This window comes from Garra rufa, chromosome 1, assembly GCF_049309525.1.
Source record: "Garra rufa chromosome 1, GarRuf1.0, whole genome shotgun sequence".
NCBI classification, from domain to species: Eukaryota; Metazoa; Chordata; class Actinopteri; order Cypriniformes; family Cyprinidae; genus Garra; species Garra rufa.
In genome coordinates this window covers 54,024,650-54,041,167 of record NC_133361.1, presented here as the reverse complement: position 1 = coordinate 54,041,167, position 16,518 = coordinate 54,024,650, and the positions used below count along the sequence as shown (strand labels likewise).

General features: G+C 34.9%; 1 protein-coding gene across 1 annotated transcript in view; it reads left to right on the top strand.

Annotated features, from left to right (window-relative positions):
- Positions 1–2,827: 2,827 nt before the first annotated feature.
- Positions 2,828–16,518, top strand: part of LOC141324851 (transmembrane protein 104-like) — a 69,090-nt gene continuing 55,399 nt past the window's right edge. Inside the window, exons 1-5 of the mRNA XM_073833571.1 lie at positions 2,828–2,872; positions 5,406–5,527; positions 9,965–10,046; positions 13,741–13,837; positions 13,946–14,026. Coding sequence (XP_073689672.1) covers positions 2,828–2,872; positions 5,406–5,527; positions 9,965–10,046; positions 13,741–13,837; positions 13,946–14,026 — 427 coding nt within the window. The remainder of the gene's footprint in view (positions 2,873–5,405; positions 5,528–9,964; positions 10,047–13,740; positions 13,838–13,945; positions 14,027–16,518) is intronic.

Genomic DNA, 16,518 nt, shown 5'->3' with positions numbered 1-16,518 from the left:
AAATAACCTTATTTTGGTAAAATAATTTTATACAATTATACAAAATTAATTAACCAACTGTCTTTTCTTATTTCCTTAAAATGCATTCTGATGTTCATTCACGTTTTTTTAATGCTTTATTTCAACTGCGGAAAGAGGTCAATACACAATACATAAGTTATACAAAAATATTCTTTTTTAGTACTGACCTAAATAAGATATTTCATATAAAAGATGTTTACATATAGTCCACAAGGGAAAATAATAGTTACATTTACAAAAATTACCCTGTTCAAAAGTTTACATACACTTGATTCTTAACACTGTGGTGTTACCTGAGTGATCCACAGCTGTTTTTTTTTGTTTAGTGGTAGTTGTTCACAAGTCCTTTGTTTGTCCAGAACAGTTTTTCAGCTTTTTGTGTATTTAAACCCTTTCCAACAATGACTGCATGGTTTTGAGATCCATCTTTTCAAACTGAGGGACTAATATGCAACTATTACAGAAGGTTCAAACGCTCACCGATACTTCTGAAGGAAACACAATGCATTAAAGGGATAGTTCACCCAAAAATGAAAATTTGATGTTTATCTGCTTACCCCCAGGGCATCCAAGATGTAGGTGACTTTGTTTCCACAGAAAAACACAAACGAAGATTTTTAATGAAAACCGGTGCAATCTGCCAGCCATATCATGGATGTGGATGGGCACCAAACCTTTAAAAGTAAACAAAAACATGCACATACAAGTCCAAATTACACCCTGCGGCTCGTGACGATACATTGATGTCCTAAGACACGAAACGGTCGGTTTTTGTGAGAAACTGAACAGTATTTATATCATTTTTTACCTTTGATACACAGCCACGTCCATCTGTCCTGAGCACGAGTTTAGCTTTCGGCTCGTGACATGTGAACGCGCTCTGACGTAGTATACGCAAACGCCGGAAGCGATCTGTCGCATGTATACGACACTCATTGTTTACACAGTGCACAGAGATTGTGGGTATAGCGGCTATTCAAAATGGTAATTACTTGCGCGTATCCTGATAGTTTAAACCGATTTAAAGCTAAAATATTACGTTTGCATCCGGGACTTTTCACTGATTTCCCCTTATGGCGTTTGCGTATTCTACGCCAGAGAGCGTGCTCATGTGACGTGACTGATGCCAAACTCGTGCTCAGGAAAGTAAAAAATTATATAAATACTGTTCAGTTTCTCACAAAAACCGATCGTTTCGTGTCTTAGGACATTAATGTATCGTCACGATCCGCAGGCATGGATGCCCTGGGGGTAAGCAGATAAACATTAAATTTTCATTTTTTGGGTGAACTATGCCTTTAAGAGTTGGGGGGTGAAAACTTTTGGAATGTGAAGATCAAGGTAAATGTAACTTATTTTGTCCTCTGGGAAACAAATATGTAGCTTCTGAAGGGCAGTACTACATGGGGGAAAAAAAAGATATTTAGAGAAAATAAGAAAAGCGTACACATCTTGTACAAAAGTTTTCACCCCCAGCTCTTAATACATAGTTTTTCCTTCTGAAGCATCAGTGAGAGTTTGAACCTTCTGTAGTGTGAAAATAGTGAAAAAAATAATCTTAAAATAATAAGTCATTGTTGGAAAGGGTTCAAATCTGAAGGATTTTTTCTGAAGTACAGCGGGCAGTTTAACTGTTCAGGACAAACAAGAGACTCATCACTAAAACAGCTGTGGATCATTCAGGTAACACCACAGTACTAAATTTGACAAAACATGCCTTTTGTATAATCCCTCTTATTTTGGTAAAATAATTTACATTTAGCAGATTCTGCAAGGTGTATGTAAACTTTTGACCTCATCTGTATTAGAATTAGATGATTTCCGAAGGATCATGTGACACTAAAGACTGGAGTAATGACGCTGAAAATTCAGCTTTGCCACCACAGGAATAAATTACATTTGATTAAAATAGAAAAACGTTATTTTAGATTGAAATTTTTCACAATATTACTCTTTTTACCTTATTTTTGCTTAAACGCAGCCTTGATACGCATGAGACTTCTTCAAAAACATTACAAACCTTACTCATCCTACATCCGAGTGTATTGTTCAGATATTTGCAAAATATAAAACTAAATAATACTAAAATCATACACTTCTTATTAAAGTAATGACTATCTTCAGCTTCCATGCTGCAAGCGTCACAAAGCGTCTTTTTCATAAAACGTCACCAGATCCGGCCAATCAGCAAACACTTCCGATCTGATTCGCCCCACCCCTTTCGCAGGAACTGTTTCCTGCTGACGTTTGTGTACTCTTTAATTTTAATGGATATGTTTTCCCAGAGAAAAGAACTTCTGCAGCCTGTCTTAATGATCCGCGACTAAAACAACGAGGAGGTGTGCACGATGCGCTCCAGTTTGTTATTACATCTCATTTGCTCTCGAGCTGCGTCGCTGATCGTGAGGACGTAATATATATAAGGTGTAATTTATAACGATACAAACCGCCACTTCGCTTGACAACTCAAGTCGCCTCAAACGGTGACAGGTGAGCCTTAAATATTAGCAGTATGAGTGATTTAAAAAAGTTTTCTCTCGCTGTGGTGAAACAGTTACACTTAAAACATCATAAAGCAGTTGTGTTAAGAAATGTAGCGCATGTTTATTAAATCTGCCACCTCCTTGTGACATCTGCGTGATTATAAATAAACCGTAAACAACGGTTGACGCTAGTCATGTTAACGGTACTCTGGCCTACTTATGTCCCTTTGGCAAAATTGTTGTTCATTAAATACTAAAATTGTGTTTTCTTTCTTTAGGCTGGTGAACTTTCAGTTTTTAGAGTTGTGTTTTTGTCTACGAAGATGCCTGGCGGCATTACAGAAACAGGGGAGCCTTACTCCCCATTTGTGAGTATTTCATTTCACCAAGTGCTTGTACATGTAGTAACGTTAGGTATTGATTGACCTACTTTACAAGAACAAACTGGTCAGTTTAATTATTCTGTACACTCAGCTCTTTGTCTTGTGACAGTATCAACTGCAAACTATCAGGTCAGGTTGTGTCATGCATGTGACATGGTTTCTGTTGCTTCCTACCGGCATTCATGAAATACTTCAAGATAACCTGTCATTTCTTTAACAACAGTGATTGACGATAAAACTACAAAAGTTCTGTTTTATAACTAGATCATTTTGATTAACAGTTGACATAAGGGCTTTTGGTGCCTTTATGTCACTGTAAGTCATGTGATTCGAACCACTCACTTTGTGTTACTCATTTAAAGAGGAAATGAAAGCTCAGGGAACAGGAGAAACATGCTTTAACGCTTTAAATCAGCAGAAACCGGCGCATGAGCCAGACTCGTGTTTTTGGCATGTTGCCTTGTGGTTTTCTTGAACTCATTTTCCTCTGAAAATATGGGAAATGGCTAGACATTTGTACAGAGTAATTGTGTTAAATTTACTAGCAAATAGGGCTATTTTTATAATATATTTAAATAAAACTAACAGATAAAGAGTGAAAACTGTTTCTGTTACGATTAAAAAAATAAATAAAAAAACGTAATCAAGACTTTGCAATTCATAATTTGTATCTTATAATTCTGTCTTTTTTACTCACAATTCGGAGAAAAAAGTCAGAATTGTGAGGAAAAAAGTCTGAATTTGCATGATGTAATCTTGCAAATTAGAGAAAAATGTCTGAATTGTAAAAAGCAGCAATTATGATTTTTTTTTTTTTATTATTGTTCTGTAGCAGAAACAAAAACTAAATTGAAAGGCTATAGATTTAGAATTTTTGAGAAAAAAATCTGTATAAATGATAAAATGATGCGAAAAATTAAATAATTAAACATTTTATCTAAACAGGCTTTAGGATACGTTACATCTTTTTTTTAAGATATACAACTCAAAAGTTCACATACACCTTGCAGAATCTGCAGAATGTTAATTATTTGACCAAAATAAGAGAGATCGTACAAAATGCGTGTTATTTTTTTTATGAAGTACGGACCTGAATAAGATGTTCCACATAAAAGACGTTTACATACAGTCCACAAGGGAAAATAATAGTTGAATTTATAAAAATGACCCTGTTCAAAAGTTTACATACACTTGATTCAAAATACTGTGTTGTTACCTGAATGATCCACAGCTGTGTTTTTTTTGTTTGTTTGTTTAGTGATAGTTGTTCGTGAGTTCCTTGTTTGTCCTGAACAGTTGAACTGCCTGCTGTTCTTCAGAAAAATCCTTTAGGTCCCAAAAATTCTTTGGTTTTTCAGCATTTTTGTGTATTTGAACCTTTTCCCAAAATGACTGTATGATTTTAAGATCCGTCTTTTCACACTGAGGACAACTGAGGGACTCGTATGCAACTATTACAGAAGGTTCAAATTCTCACTGATGCTCCAGAAGTGAAAACGATGCATTGAGAGCCGATGGGGTGAAAACTTTTGAACAGAATGAAGAATACATTTTTTTTTTCTTATTTTGCCTATATATCATAATTTCATTTAGTACTGCCCTTCAAAAGCTACAAAAGATACTTACATATTTCCCAGAGGACAAAATAAGTTAAATTTACCCCGATCTTTAAAAAAAAAAACGTTTTCACCCCCTGGCTCTTAATGCATTTTTTTCCCCTTCTGGAGCATCAGTGAGTGTTTGAATCTTCTGTAATAGTTGCATATGAGTCCCTCAGTTGTCCTCAGTGTGAAAAGACAGCTCTCAAAATCATACAGTCATTGTTTACTACATAAAAAAACAACATGCTTTTTGTATGATTCATCTTATTTTGATAAAATAATTAACATTTTGCAGGTTCTGCAAAGTGTATATAAACTTTTGACTTCAATTGTAAAATTAAGCAAAGTATTTTATTGCTGTCAACTACAAAAATATGCATTGGCCTTCATTTGAAAACTCTTTGAAAAGAATCCTCTTGAAGTAAACCAAAATAAATCAATAAGTTTACAGTAGGGTCATAATGTGTCAGTATTAGTGTACAGTACAGTACGTCCATTATCTGTTTCGTTTTACTCTCATTGGTTAATAGGAAGTATTTTTTTTTTTATATAATCAATAAGGGAAGTGCTCATCAGTTTCTAAAGGGATTAACAGTAAATTTTGTAAGTAATGCTCATGACTAATTTACAGTAGACTTTATTGATTTACGTGTGACTTGCACAATCAAGTGGGAGAAAACGCAGGGCATTTCAAATGAGTTATCACATACATCAGCTTATTGAATTGCATGATAGTGAAACATACCAGACACATCCTCTTTGCAAGGAAGTAGAACTGAGAACGTAGACAGCTGATGTGTAATTGTCCCCTCTGTGTGATAAAACTTGAGTGCCTCTTGTAATGCATTTTCTATGCATCTGTTATTTCTGAAAACGGTTTAATCTGCTATAGACATGTTTGTTTTGTGTTTGTGTAGGTTGGCCTGGTGTACATGTTCAATCTAATTGTTGGGACTGGTGCCCTGACCATGCCCAAGGCCTTTGCAGCAGCTGGTTGGGTTGTCAGCGTGTCCCTCATCTCATTTTTGGCTTTTATGAGGTATGTTCTTCCTCTAGGCTTTTTTTAATCCATCACACTCCCTTGCTTTCTCTCTTTGTCACTCTTAAAGGGATAGTACACTAAAATAAAACAATTCTGTCATTTACTCAACCCTCAAATCCTCAGTTTGTTCCAGACTTGTATGAGTTTCAACAAAACAGTTGGTCCCCATTGACTTCAATAGTATTTGGTTCAGATCAAAAAAGTAAATGATTCATTTAGTCCTGGTTTGTGTGCTTAGCATTCACATTCGGTATTTTTTAATACCAAAACTAAAGACACAAAACTATGGAAGCCCATTTCCGTCACTGAATAAAAATAAAAAGCTAATTGGAACTTTTTATCTCACAATTCTTACTTTCCTTCTCAAAGTTGTGAATTTATATCTCACAATTCTTTTTTTCCCTCAGAGAACAGCGTTAAACAAATTGGCAATTCTGACTTTTTTCTCAGAACTGTGAGATATAAACTTGTAATTCTGAGAAATTAAGTCAGCATTGCGAGACAAACTCTAAATTAAAAAAAAAATAAACTTGCGGTTTTGAGCAATGAACTCTCAATTCTGAGGAATGAACTCGTAATTGTGAGATATAATGGCAGAATTGCAAGGCAAATTTGAGAAATAAACTCTGAAATAAATTTGCAGTTCTGAGGAATAAACTCGTGATTCTGAGGAATAAAGTCGGAATTGAGTGATATAAACTCGCAATTTTGAAAAATAAACTCGCAATTCCGAGTAATAAATTGGCAATTTCAAGAAATAAACTTTGAATTTTGAGAAATAAATTCACGATTCTGAGAAATAAACAGTCAGAATTGAGGGATATAAACTCGCCGTTCTGAGAAATTAAGTCAGGATTGCGAGACAAACTCTGAATTTTAAGAAATAATCTCTGAATTTTGAGAAACTCGCAATTCTGAGGAATAAACTTGCAGTTCTGAGGGAAAACTTGCAATTCTGAGGAATAAACTCCCAATTCTGAGGAATGAAGTCAGAATTGAGTGATATAAACTCGCCTTTCTGAGAAATGAAGTCAGAATTGCTAGACAAACTCTGAATTTTAAGGAATAAACTCACAATTCTGAGCAATAAACTTCTCTCTGTGGGAAAAACTCGCAATTCTTAGGAATAAAGTCAGAATTGAGTAATAAAACTCACAATTGTGAGATATAAAGTCAGAATTGCTAGACAAACTCTGAATTTTAAGGAATAAACTCACAATTCTGAGCAATAAACTTCTCTCTGTGGGAAAAACTCGCAATTCTGAGGAATAAAGTCAGAATTGAGTAATAAAACTCACAATTGTGAGATATAAAGTCAGAATTGCTAGACAAACTCTGAATTTTAAGGAATAAACTCACAATTCTGAGCAATAAACTTCTCTCTGTGGGAAAAACTCGCAATTCTGAGGAATAAAGTCAGAATTGAGTGATATAAACTCGCCTTTCTGAGAAATGAAGTCAGAATTGCTAGACAAACTCTGAATTTTAAGGAATAAACTCACAATTCTGAGCAATAAACTTCTCTCTGTGGGAAAAACTCGCAATTCTGAGGAATAAAGTCAGAATTGAGTAATAAAACTCACAATTGTGAGATATAAAGTCAGAATTGCTAGACAAACTCTGAATTTTAAGGAATAAACTCACAATTCTGAGCAATAAACTTCTCTCTGTGGGAAAAACTCGCAATTCTGAGGAATAAAGTCAGAATTGAGTGATATAAACTCGCCTTTCTGAGAAATGAAGTCAGAATTGCTAGACAAACTCTGAATTTTAAGGAATAAACTCACAATTCTGAGCAATAAACTTCTCTCTGTGGGAAAAACTCGCAATTCTTAGGAATAAAGTCAGAATTGAGTAATAAAACTCACAATTGTGAGATATAAAGTCAGAATTGCTAGACAAACTCTGAATTTTAAGGAATAAACTCACAATTCTGAGCAATAAACTTCTCTCTGTGGGAAAAACTCGCAATTCTGAGGAATAAAGTCAGAATTGAGTAATAAAACTCACAATTGTGAGATATAAAGTCAGAATTGCTAGACAAACTCTGAATTTTAAGGAATAAACTCACAATTCTGAGCAATAAACTTCTCTCTGTGGGAAAAACTCGCAATTCTGAGGAATAAAGTCAGAATTGAGTAATAAAACTCACAATTGTGAGATATAAAGTCAGAATTGTGAGACAAACTCGCAATTTTGAGAAATAAACTCTCAATTTTGTGGAATAAGCTTGCAGTTTTGTAGAAATAAACCTGCAGTTCTGAGAAATTAAGTCAGAATTCACTGATATAAACTTGCGGTTCTGGGAAATGAAGTCAGAATTGTGAGAAACTCTGAATATTAAGAAATAAACTCTAAATTTTGAGAAAAAACTCAATTCTGAGGAATAAACTTGCAGTTCTGAGGGAAAAGCCTGCAATTCTGTGGGAAAAAACTTGCATTTCTGAGGAATAAACTCAGAATTGAGTGATTTAAACTCACAATTGTGAGATATAAAGTCAGAATTGCGAGACAAACTCACAATTTGAGGAATAAACTTGCAATTCCGAGAAATTAAGTCAGAATTTTGAGACAAACTCGCAATTTTAAGAAAGAAAAACTCTGGATTTTGAGAAATAAACTAAATTCTGAGAAATGAACTCGCAATTCTGAGGAATGAAGTCAGAATTGAGCAATATAAACTCGCAATTTCGGGATTTAAAGTCAGAATTGTACATTTTGAGAAATAAACTCAATTCTGAGGGAAAAACTTGCAATTTTGAGGAAAAACTCAATTCTGAGTAATGAAGTCAGCATTGCAAGATATATACTTACAATCATCACTTCTTCCCTTAGAATTGTGAGTTTATATCTCGCAAATTCGCAATTGTTTTTTTCCTCAGAATTGCGAGTCCATATCTTGCAATTGTGAGTTAAGTCAAAATTTTGAGATACTTGCAATTCTGAGAACATATCAGTCTTTTTTTCCCCTCAAAATAGGACTTTATAGCTTGTGATTGCAAGTTCTGAGTAAAAAGTCTGAATTTTGAGAAAGTCAGAACTGCGAAATTTAAACTTGCAATTGCGGGAAAAAAGTCAGAATTCTAAGATACAAATTCGCAATTGTGAATTTATATATATAGTATATATAGTTCAGTGTGGAAAAAAAAGTCCGAATTGTGAGAAAAAATCGCAATGTTTTTTTTATTTTTTTTATTCAGTTGCGGAAACGGGCTTCCATAAAAAAAAAAAAGACATAAGGATACAGTTACAACCTAATTAGACCGCTTTTATGACATATGTTTTGCAAACTAACTGAACATCCAAAACTGTTGTGTGCTGGTCTAAATGCACTCATATATGTATACAAATGATGATATTGTAACAGCTTGTAATTCACAAAGAGCTTAAAAATGTGTAGTCAAACAGCACCAGGATTTTCTGTTGCATACATCACGTCCTGTTTTTGGTTTGTTTAGAAACCTTTGGTCCGTGCTGCATTTATATTTTAGTCGAAACGCAGTTTGAAAGCTTGTTTCGTGTGCACCAAAGCAACAGACCAATCACACCAGAGTTTGTTTTAATCGAACAAAACCTGTCAAGTGTAAATACACCCTAAAAGTCATTGCAACAAGGGGTCAGAAAGTTAAGCTCTGAGAAAAGCTCTAGAAGCATTTGTTTGCAGAAGCCACGTGGTTTAATCTTATTTTATTTGCCGTTTTCATATTGCGAGTCTTAAGTGCATACCTCGCTGCTAGGCTTGATTATTTGGGGGTTTCACATATCAGGTTTAGGAGGCAGTGTGTATTGGATTTCCTTCAATATTCTTCGTGGTGGTTTGCCAAACAGGGTTAGCATGGGTCTCCAATGTTGTTAGGGCATGAATTTGAGAAGTGTAATTCTCTACCTCATCTCGTCTGCAATGTGTTTTTTTGCATGCTATTTCTCTCCGTCACTCGCTCATCTTTAGCCGACCTCTCAACCCTGTTACCGCTGCTGCTGGTGCTGCGGCCATCAAAACACATTTATCACCTCTGCCAACCTGCCAGCTGTCTGAGTCACTGACAGAGCCCAGGGGAGAGTTATGAGTGTTTAGATGAAACAGGATGGCGCTGTATATCAGTGAAAAAGCAGAGGAAAGAGACCAGACAACAGTGGTCTTTAAATACTGGTTATAGGAGGAGATGAACGTAATGTGTATGACATACAGTTTTGCATATTTTGCACTAAGATTGAATGATCTAGTCTGTGCGTAGATATTGTCAGTTATTACTTTTTTTCTTTCTTACCACAACATGTGGTTTGACAACAGTGGGGAAAAAAAAGAAAATAATTTAGTCTTAAAGGATTTTCTTTCTTATACCAACCAGTGGCATGTCTCTGTATCATGTTTTCCCTTATTCTTGTTTTCTAAGACATGCTACACGTGTTTTTAACTTTTCTTTCTTCTCTCAGTTTCATGACCACCACATTTGTGATCGAAGCCATGGCTGCTGCCAATGCCCAGCTGCGCTGGAAGAGGAGAGAACAGGAAGAGGTTAGTGACTGCATCAGTTTAATGCCAGCTCTACCCTGAACAGTATGTTCTTATTCAGTCTCAGGTCGTTCCCTATGAAAACTACACTGATCATGGAAATGTTGCACTTCCCACTGCAGGTAATCAAGCCAGAAAGTTGATGAAGCTTTGAACGAGATTGACCTATCAGTGAATGAAACAGGGCAATTTAGGGCAGAAGTTCTAAAATAGAGCCATTATGTGTTTCAGAACGAGGCCAATGCTCAGTATGTTTCTAGTCTGTTTCACCAATACAAATAGAATATAGAAAACGTCTTCTGGCAAACAATCTTGGCCTATAAAAGCTAAAAGTTAAATGTTTATATTTATATTTAATAGATTATCTCTCTTTTTTTTCTTTTTTCAGCCTTTTCCGCTTCAACATATATAGATTGCCTTGCGCAATTCATTTTTTTTTCACATTTTGTTATGTTGCTGCCTTATGTTAAACTGCTTTAAATTATTTTTTTCCCACATCAATCTACACTCCCTACTCCATAATGACAAAGCAAAAAATGTTAACCTTTGTCCAAATTTATAAAAAAAAAAAAAAACTGAAAAGATCCCATTGCATAAGTATTCATACCCTTTTCTGGGACACTTGAAATTTAGCTCAGGAGCATTCATAATTAGGCCCATTGTAATTATGATTTCCGTGATGCAGAAACATGGAGGAAAAGCGGAATCCAGTCATAACAACAGAATACTGTATAATGCAGAATATCACTGAATTTGTCAAAGTTTGGATGAATAAATCAAAAGTAGGTCATTAGACTTAAATCAAATCACGATTATGGACTAGTATCTGGAAATATTAAGCTGCAAAAATACAATTTAATATGAATCCTGTGTGTCTTTTTATGAATAGCACAGACGTGCGGTTTCGTTTACTACACACATAAACTGCTGTCTCACTAAATGAGGACATAAATACATGAACAATAGTCAGTGTCTGCTCTATTACAAATAATAATAATTACACATAATTACCCAAAACAGCGAAAATACAAGCTAGACTAGAAAGATATTTAAAATTGCTCTGCCCTTATGTTCATGACATTGACCCTTTCCAGCAAGCCTTCCAGCTCTTAACGCCAAATGTGCTCTTAGATGGTTAGATACATGATGGGATAATGTAGAAGCAAATAACTTTTATAAAAATAACTTTTAAAAATAACCCTTATTGCATTGCATATGATCAGGGATGACAGATTGATAACCAGACATGCTATGACTGGATGTGACTTTTGGTATACTTTGCAGTAACACTGGCTGTCCTATTGACTTTGTCCTACAAGTGCGAAAAAATAGTGAGGACCGCTGGCTTACACATGGCGCAGGCCTGATTTCTGCAAATACATTTATTAATTATTTGGATTTCAAATCCAAGCACTGATATTGAGAATGTTTTTTTTTTAGCATTGTGATACATTTTTTTTGTAAATGTACAGTAACAGTAATCTTTCATAGACGAGTTTATTATTCAATGCTTTTTACACTTTTTTTTCTAGATGTATAAATTAGGTTGCTCAAGCAAGTGGCAAAACATTTAAAGTACTTTTCTTTTGTTATTAGAAACATTCTAAATTAAAACTTACTATTGAGAGAAATATTCAGTTCTACTGCCTTTTCTTTTGCATTTTAATCTTTATTACAAGCAATCCTGCTGTTAATAAAGAACTTTGTTTTCTTACCTCCATGAGTGGCATCTGTTATTGCCTTGTTTATCTAAAAGTGCTCTTTTCCTTTACACCTAGCCGGAAACCCATATGTGTTGACTGTGAAATACAGTAAACTTTAATTTTATTGCATTTATGGGGTAATTATGAAATTTTCGTGTCAATCCTTGTTCAAATTTACAGCAAACAATGCACTGTGACTATAATTCTGCGTGTGCAGCGTAGACTTTTTGCAGAAACGAAATCTGCACTGCTGTGCGAGGGAGTGTGCAAGTGGTTAAATGGTTAAAATACTGGAAAGAATTAAAAAGAAATTGCAATTTATAAACTTTAGTGACTATGCAACACTGCCTCTACTGTGCAAGTAACAGTTCCTGTGTCAACTGTGCAGCATGCAGCTCGCTAATAGTCAGATGCAATGTGGTGATTGGAAGCCATTTGCGCACATTGAGAGAGAAAGAGAGAGAGCACTAGGTCATTTACTGAAATTATGTCTCTTATAAGGCTTTCAAATGACTTTCTGAGTTATTTAATGAAGAAATATGAATTGTACCTCACCTTCAGCATTTTAATTGTTTTACCCCTGCCGGACAGAGACTAAGACGGTGCCGCTGCATGTTGTGCCAAACCTCTCACGGCAGGTGCATAAAACTGGCCTTTTATTTATTTATATATATATATGTATATATAATTAAAAAAAATCTATTATTTAAAGATGCTATTAAAATTTATTGAAACCATTAAAATTAACACATTTTTACCTATATTTTGTAAAAATATAAAACAGAATTTGAAGAAAAAAATAGCATAGGGCCTTAAAAATGTAACTTGTAACTAATTTGAGATACTTCATTAATCAAAAAGTTTAATCTAACTACCAAAACAAAGTCTAAAAAAAAAATAAAATGGAAAAACGGAATTTGGGAGAAAATTAAAATGGATTTCATAGGGCCCTAATTACTTCACAAAATAGAGTCAATGGGGACGAGTGCTGTAGAGCTCCAAAAACAACAAAAAAATCACCAAAGATGTAAAAAAAAAAGCTGTACTCTGCTGATCTAACAGTATTTCAAAATACAATAAAAACAGTAATATTGTGAAATATTATTGCATTTAAATAAACTGCTTTCTATTTTAATATTATTTTAAAATTAAATTTATTTCTGATACAAAGCTGAATTTTCGGCATCATTACTTAAAGGAGTAGTTCACTTTCAGAACAAAAATTTACAGATAATGTACTCACCCCCTTGTCATCCAAGATGTTTTTCTTTCTTCAGTCATAAAGAAATGGTGTTTTTTGAGGAAAACATTTCAGGATTTCTCTCCATATAATGGACTTCTATGGTGCCCCCGAGTTTGAACTTCCAAAATGCAGTTTAAATGCAGCTTCAAAGGGCTCTAAAACATTTCTGTTTTTTTTCTCCATATAATGGACTTCTATGGTGCCCCGGAGTTTGAACTCCCAAAATGCAGCTTCAAAGGGTTCTAAATGATCCCAGCCAAAGAAGAAGGGTCTAGCGAAATGATCGGTTATTTTCTAAAAAAAAAAAATGCAGAGCTAGACAAGACGAGCATTTGAAGTTAAAAATTATATGAATTGTAATTAAAAAAATAAATAAATAACCCATCGTTTTGTTAGATAAGACCCTTCTTCCTCAGGGAGGATCATTTAGAGCCCTTTGAAGCTGCATTTTGGAAGTTCAAACTCTGGGGCACCATAGAAGTCCATTATATGAAGAAAAAAACAGAAATGTTTTACTCAAAAAACATAATTTCCTTATGACTGAAGAAAGAAAGGCATGAACTTCTTGGATGACAAGGGGGTGAGTACATCTGTAAATTTTAGTTTTGAAAGTGAATTACTCCTTTATGTTCTCAGTGTCACATGATCCTTCAGAAATCAATGTCATATGCTGGGTTTTTGGTTGTAAGCATGTTTGCTCGGGGCATAAAATAATTAAATTAACCATTTTTGTGTTCCCAACCATTTTAAGATCAATGACAGCGACTCCAGCTCGGACTATTCAGATGATGAGGTCATTATCCGGGGACGTTCGGAGCCGGTCGAGACGCGGCCCATTCTCTCTGTCCGTAAGTGCTGTTTGTATTGCATTGTGTCTTTGTCGATATAATGGTTTGCAATGTTACCCAAGATCAAAATCTTAAGGTCACTGTTGGTTTTGTCATCTGATGTAACAGAGCGTGCTGCGAATATAGACCACTTTGACATTGTCGAGAGAGTCGAGATGGGACAAATGGCATCCATGTTTTTTAATAAAGGTAAGAGTTCTTGCATCATTATGCATTACAGTGTAATCTCCAGTTAAGACATTTAGCTTTATAAGGCTATTAAACAGGCCTTAAAAGATGGCTTGCGAAGGTCAAGTTTTGCCGGAATGTTCAGTCACGGTGAACAAGGTTATTGGCTGCTAATGAGGTATAATTAGAACTAGTTAAATTACTTTTGGTTGTAATCACCTCACTCTAGATCTGTTATCTACTCTAATGTAAAGAAAGGAGAGGCTTGCCTAAAGATGGAGAACCCAGGTAATGAGAATCTTATGATGAATTTAAAGACGACGTGTTCACCTTGAACTACAGACCAAGGTGGCGTTTATACAGATTCCTTTTTTCAGGATTCTTGCCCTCCTAAGCATCATTTCACGAGCGGTACTACACAAAGGCTGACTCAACAGTGCCCAGAGGAGCCTTGTAATATCTCACCAGCATTGCTTTTGGCATCTTTTCTAACCATCTAACAAAGGACGTACATCAGAAATAGCCTGCTGCTCTGTTCCATACAAGGTTGAAAATTTAACTGAGGCTTGGTGCAAAATTGCCACCAAAGTTAACAAAAAATCATCACAAATTCAAGATAAAGGGGTAAAAAGGCTTCTTTACAATTAAACTATATCTATTGCAACTGTCGTGATTAACACAAAATGTGACGCAAAATGCAAAGTGACAGTTATGGCATATTTAGATTAGCTCACTGTCAAGCATTAGAATGAATCACATGTTTCTTTTGATCTTGTAAATGTGATGGCCAAACAGTAGGCGTGTCAAGATTATTAAATAACCGTCTGATCGTGCTTATTTCTTCAAACCACGGTCAATTCAGACAACAGTTATTATTGCACTTCTTTGGCAACCACAAAAAAGCTAGCGCATTCACACATAGGCCACTTACACACTAAGTTCCAGGAGTGACAACAGCATTTAAATGCGGGAGCAAAATCCCCTAAAAGTCTCGAAACTGCGAGGATTCACAGCTTGGAATTCATAGCATGCCTTCTCAAATCATCATGACTTGCCTAAAATAAAATCTATAGATATAAAAACAGTTTAAGTATGAAATGATGTTAGTTTAAACGTTACACCTAGATAGATGTGCGCTATTAGGTGCTTATCCGATTGTTTTTTTGTGGAGAGTGAAAACTGAAGTGGGCTTTACATGCAGGTGCCAGTGTGAACACTTGCATTTTTTCAGTGAAAACAATTTACAATTATTCGTCATTTTTCTCACAAAACTGTAAAGGGTCTACTTGTATTTGTGTGCACTCACAATATAAAAAAAAAAACCTCACAAACAGAGCTTTAAATAAAAAAAAAAAAAAAATATATATATATATTCACGTTTTGTTGCATCATTACGTTAAACTGCTTTAAATTACTTTTTTTTCCACATCAATCTACATCTCATACACTATAATGACAAAGCACTAAAAAGGTTTGTAACAACTTTGCAAATTTATTAGAAATAAAAAAACGGAAAAGATCCTGTTACATAAGTATTAATACCCTTTTCTGGGACACTCGAAATTTATCTCAGGAGCATTCATATTGCTTCTAGATGTTACTACACTTCGAGTGGAGTTAAACTGTGGCAAATTAATTTGAATGAGTATGATTTAGAAAGACACACACCTCTCAGAAAAGGTCTAACAGCTGAAAATGCATATCAGAGCAAAAACCAAGTCCTGAGATCAAGATAACTGCCTGTAGAGCTCAGTGACAGACTTGTGTTAAGGCCAATGATCTAGGGAAGAGTTCAGAAAAAAATCTGCTGCATTGAAGGCTCACAGAAGCATAGCCTCCATTATCCATAATGGAAGACGTCTGGAACAACTAGGACTCTAGAAAATGTCTGCCAGCCCTCATCCAAGCTGACAGAGCTTGAGAGGTGAAAAGGTGAGGCAAAGAATGGCAGATAATTGCCAAATGCAGATGTGCAAAGCTTGTCACATCATACCCAAAAAGACTTGAGGCTGTAAAGGTGCTTCAACTATGTACTGAGTTAAGGGTATGAATACTTATGCAATGTACTTATTTCAGTGTTTTATTTTCAATAAATTTGTAAAATTTGCAAATCTGTTTTTTGCTTTGTCATTATTATGGTGTATGGAGTGTAAATTGATGTGGGGGGAAAAAACTCATTTAAAGCAGTTTAACATAACGCTGCAACAAAACAAAATGTGAAAAAAAAAATGAATTAATAATAAATACTTTTGCAAGGCACTGTATATTTTCCATTTTATGTTGTCCCTAATGACAATCCTTTGTAACAATTAAATTCACAATGCACATAAAAATCTAGGCCTTTTATTATGATGATTATTTCTTAGACAATTAATCGTCAGCCAAATTTCATAACCGTGACAGCCCTACCAAACAGGTGTTGATATTAGTTGCCAGTGAAGAGGAAATTATCTGAAAACGCAGGATTTAGTTTTGTTTTAAAATGAAATGTGAAGTCAACATTCATAAATGCA